General features: G+C 50.3%; 1 protein-coding gene across 1 annotated transcript in view; it reads left to right on the top strand.

Moving 5' to 3' along the window:
• LOC109924260 (vesicle-trafficking protein SEC22b-like) overlaps positions 1-3948 on the top strand; it is a 43213-nt gene extending 39265 nt beyond the window's left edge. The window contains exons 4-5 of the mRNA XM_048616966.1: positions 648-794; positions 2394-3948. Of these exons, the coding sequence (XP_048472923.1) occupies positions 648-794; positions 2394-2542 (296 nt within the window). The 3' untranslated portion in view covers positions 2543-3948. The remainder of the gene's footprint in view (positions 1-647; positions 795-2393) is intronic.
• Positions 3949-4443: the final 495 nt, after the last annotated feature.

Below are 4443 nucleotides of genomic sequence, written 5' to 3'. Positions count from 1 at the left end.
CTCCCTCAGTACTGACCCTCCGTCAGTGAGGCACTCCCTCTGTACTGACCCTCTAACAGTGAGGCACTGCCTCAAAACCAGAGCGTTCATATTGAAACAAATCCCTGCAGGCTCTGGAGATCTGAAACCAATGCAGAAGGTGACGGAGCTGATCATGCAGTTACCCTGCATGAGAGAGTAACAGAGTTTACTTCCACAGTTCCAAAGTGGTTTCTTCACTGGACTTGAAACACTCGCTCTGTTTGTCTCTTCGCAAGATGCCACCTGACCTGCTGAGTTTCTCCAACAGCTTTCTGCTTTCGTCGCCCAGCTGGAACAGCCAGGTGGGCTCAGTCCCATCCCTGGCAGCTGGGTCAGTATCTCCTGGGCAGGGTCAGAATTGCTCAATCCATGAGTGCTGTTGGGTCAGTTGGCACCCCACCAGACGAGATTGGCACCGTCCTTGGGTGGTTTACTGGGAGGCGACCAGCCAGCCCAATGAGGGGGTCAACTCCTGGTGTCGGCATGTCTGCCATCGCCAGTGCTCACTATTTCTTCTTGTGTTCCCACCATCTCTCCGCACTGCTGTCCACCCCCCCACCCCTCTTCCCGTTCCCCCTCACCAACCTCCCCCCCCTCCCCCACTCCCAACGCCCACGCCCTGGCAGACACCTACATCCAGAAGCTGAAGAAGTCCTACAGTGACTCCTGGTCTCGCCGGAAGCTGGGCTCCATCAACAGCGAGCTCCATGACGTCCAGAAGATCATGGTGACCAATATCGAGGAGGTGCTGCAGCGAGGGGAGGCGCTCTCGGGTAAGCCTGCGCGCTGGGTACGGGCTCCTCGGAGGGGCCCGGGTCTGGATGGACTGGGGGTTGCGGGTGGGTTGGCAGATGGCTTCCTCCCCCCCGATACTCCCCCCACCCCCACCCTCGCCGTGCCAGCCCAGTGCGGGTGGTGAGCATTCACCCAGCCCCATGACGGTGGGTTCCACGTGTTTGGGATGGTGCTGCTTGAAATGTCCGAGGATTCGGGTTCGGAAACCGTGATTGATGGTCGCCAAGGGGCAAGAAGCATTTGGAAGGCCTGTAATCTTTCTCCGCAGTCAACTGAGTGACGAAGCGACTGGAAGCCGTAGGAGCAGGAGTAGGCCATTCGGCCCGTCAGGTCTGCTTTGCCATTCGATGAGACCGTAGCTGATCATCCTCAACCCCACTTTCTGGCCTTTTCCCCCCATAACCCTCGGTCCTCTCTCAGATTAAAAATCTACCAATCTCAGCCTTGAATATACTTACTGACGCAGCCTCAACAGCCCTCTGTGGGAAAGAATTCCATAGATCCATTACCCGCTGAGAGAAGAAATTCCTCCTCATCTCTGTCCCAACTGGGCGACCCCTTGTTCTGAGGTTATTCCATCTAGTTCTCGACTCTCCCACAAGGGGAACCAACCTCTCTACACCTACCCTTCAAGTCCTCTAAGGATCTTGTATGTTTCAATAAGGTCACCTCTCATTCTTCCAATGGATACAGGCCCAATCTACACAACCACTTCCCGAAAACCAATCCCTCCATCCCTGGTATCAGCCTGGTGAATCTTCTCTGGACCCCCTCCAACCTTTCCTCAGACAAGGGGCCCAAAACTGTTCCCAGTCTCCCTGCTGTGGTCTGACTTCATGCCTTGTCTAGTTTTAGCAAAGCCTCCCTATTTTTGTCCTCCATTCCCTTGGAAATCAAGTCCAAACTTCCGTTTGCCTTCCCTTTACCAAACGAACTTGGAGGCCAGCTTTTTTCTGATTCAAGCACGGGGATTCCCAAATCCTTCGGTTCTGTAGCTTTCTGAATCTTTGAGTAATATCCAGCTCCGTATTTGTCCTACCCATGGAGATAACCTCACATTTTCCCACATTGTATTCCATCTGCCAAGTGCTTTTTTTTGCCCACACCTGTAACCTGTGCAGACATTTGTGTCATCCACAAACTTGCCTTCCCACCTCATTTTGTAGAAAACGACTTTCCTCGTCCAAGTCATTGATATCTGTCATGAATAATTATGGCCCCAGTACCGCTCCCTGTAGCACAGCCCTAAGTTGCTTTGCTGAAATTCCGCCCCTTATCCCAACTCCTCTGCCTTCTGTTGGTCAGCAAATCCATGTTACTATCCAACCTCCAAGAACGTTCAAATGCTTCTGCGATAAATACTCGAGGAAGTATTAGATTGCAGGGCAGTGGGGACTGATTGGATGGTTTGAGCCATGAGCTAGCATGGGGGTGAGCTGGGCTGAAGGGCCTGTGCCTGTGTTGTTTGATTGTGCGGTGGTTGGGCAATAAGAGATGTGTGAGGGGTGGGAGGCTCTCTCTCTCTCTCTCTCTCTCTCTCTGTGTGTGTGTTCTGAGTTCTCTCCCCTCATCCACAGCGCTCAACACTAAAGCCAGCAACCTCTCCACCCTCTCCAAGAAGTACCAGCAAGATGCCAAAGAGTTGAACTCCCGGTCACGCTTCACCAAAGCAGCAACCACGGGTATCTGCCTCTTTATGGTCATGCTCTACTTCTGGTGGTTGTGACCAGAGCTGCCACTGGACAGACGGATGGACACGGTGGCGACACGGGAATCAAGAAACGCGGACCTTCACCTTGCAACGTTCTGGAACACTAACCAAACTGTACAGCCGGGGCAACAACGTCAAAACGGACTCTCAAACATTGGACCGTCCTGGGCGCTCGTCTTTTTTTTTTGTAGGCGTTTCTCATCATTGAGCAGACGGCGGAGGTGGGGATGAGGGGATACTGGGCGCTACCGAACGCACAACACACCCAATTTCATTAAAAAACAAACTGGCATCGAGTGCGCACAGGGCAGGGTCAGCATGGGGTTAGATACAGAGTACAGCTCCCTCGACACAGTCCCCCATCAAACACTCCCAGGATCAGGGCAGGGATTAGCTACAGGGACAGCATGGTGTTAGATACAGAGTAAAGCTCTCTCTACAATGTCCCCCAACAAATACTCCCAGGGACAGGGCAGGGATTAGCTACAGGGACAGCACGGGTTTAGGTACAGAGTACAGCTTCCTTGACACAGTCCCCATCAAACACTCCCAGGGCAGGGATTAGCTACAGGGACAGCACGGGGTTAGATACAGAGTACAGCTCCCTTGACATTGTCCCCATCAAACACTCCCAGGGCAGGGATTAGCTACAGGGACAGCACGGGGTTAGATACAGAATAAAGCTCTCTTTACAATGTCCCCCGACAAACCCTGCCAGGGCAGCACGAGGTGAGCTCTGAAGTAGCTGTACTCTGCTCTGGCTTCAGTCTACTGGAGACTGCAGGGAGAGGCTGGGTGTCCAGGTCTGTCTAGGACTTGGTCTGCCTCTGTTTCAGGCAGGGAGTGTAGATCTGCCGTGAGTATGCAGTGGATGGTAAACCGGATTACAAAAGCGGGGACTTTTGTTTTTGTTTAGCAATTGTTTTGTTGTCTCATTTCGGACTGGGGCAGACAGACTGATTCAGGGGAAGCGACAGTGACCTTACTTAAACAGCACCAGAGCCCTTTCCCTGATCCCCAGTCTGAATGGTTGTCATTTTGAGACTCGGTCATCAAGAATAGTCTCATGAACTCGTGGTTCTTTGTAATTTTGTTTGGATCAACCTCCTCACCCACATCCTGTTAAATTGATGCAAAATACTGCAAATGCTGAAAGCCTGAAATTAAAACAGAAATTGCTGGAGAATCTCAGCATGTCTGGCAGCATCTGTAGAGAGAAAGAAAGAATTAACGTTTCAAATCGGTTATGACTCAAAGTCCAATGAAGAGTCGTAATGGATTTCAAAAGTTAGCTACATTTCTCTCTCTCTCTCTCTCTCCAAAGATACTGCAGGGCTGTGTTTGAACTAGCATTTTCTGTTACTTTTTATTTCCGTATTAAATCAGATTTTCTTTTGAAAAATAAAGAAATCTTCTGAAAATCCGGTTCACCTTGAGTCGGGATTAAACCTCCCGCCACCTACAGCTGGGTAGACTTGCTCTTTTATGGTTTGGTAAGGATACAGGATAATAATTCTTCAGGATTGGTGTTACTCTCTACCAAAGTTCATCTGTCAGCCCCCACACACAGTAAGTGGAGGACTCATCTGCACATACTGTTGGCATCGTCACCTAGGGAACACTAAGTACAAAGTGGTTCCAATTACAGTATGGTGCATCCAGTAGTGTTACACCCCTGTAACACACAGTGTGTTCTATAATATATCCTGGAGTGTTATACCCCCGTAACACACAATGAGGTATATACTGTATCCAGGAGGTTTAAACCTCTGTAGCACACAGTGTGTTATATAATATATGCAGGTGGATCATGCCCCTGTAACACACAATGTGTTGTATAATATATCCAGGAGTGTTAGACCCTGTAACACACAGTGTGTTATATAATATATCCAGGAGTGCTTTATCCCTGTAAC

Source organism: Rhincodon typus, chromosome 35 (assembly GCF_021869965.1).
Source record: "Rhincodon typus isolate 14 chromosome 35, sRhiTyp1.1, whole genome shotgun sequence".
NCBI lineage: Eukaryota > Metazoa > Chordata > Chondrichthyes > Orectolobiformes > Rhincodontidae > Rhincodon > Rhincodon typus.
The sequence above is the reverse complement of the archived record's forward strand: the minus strand, read 5'-3'. Positions and strand labels throughout refer to the sequence as shown.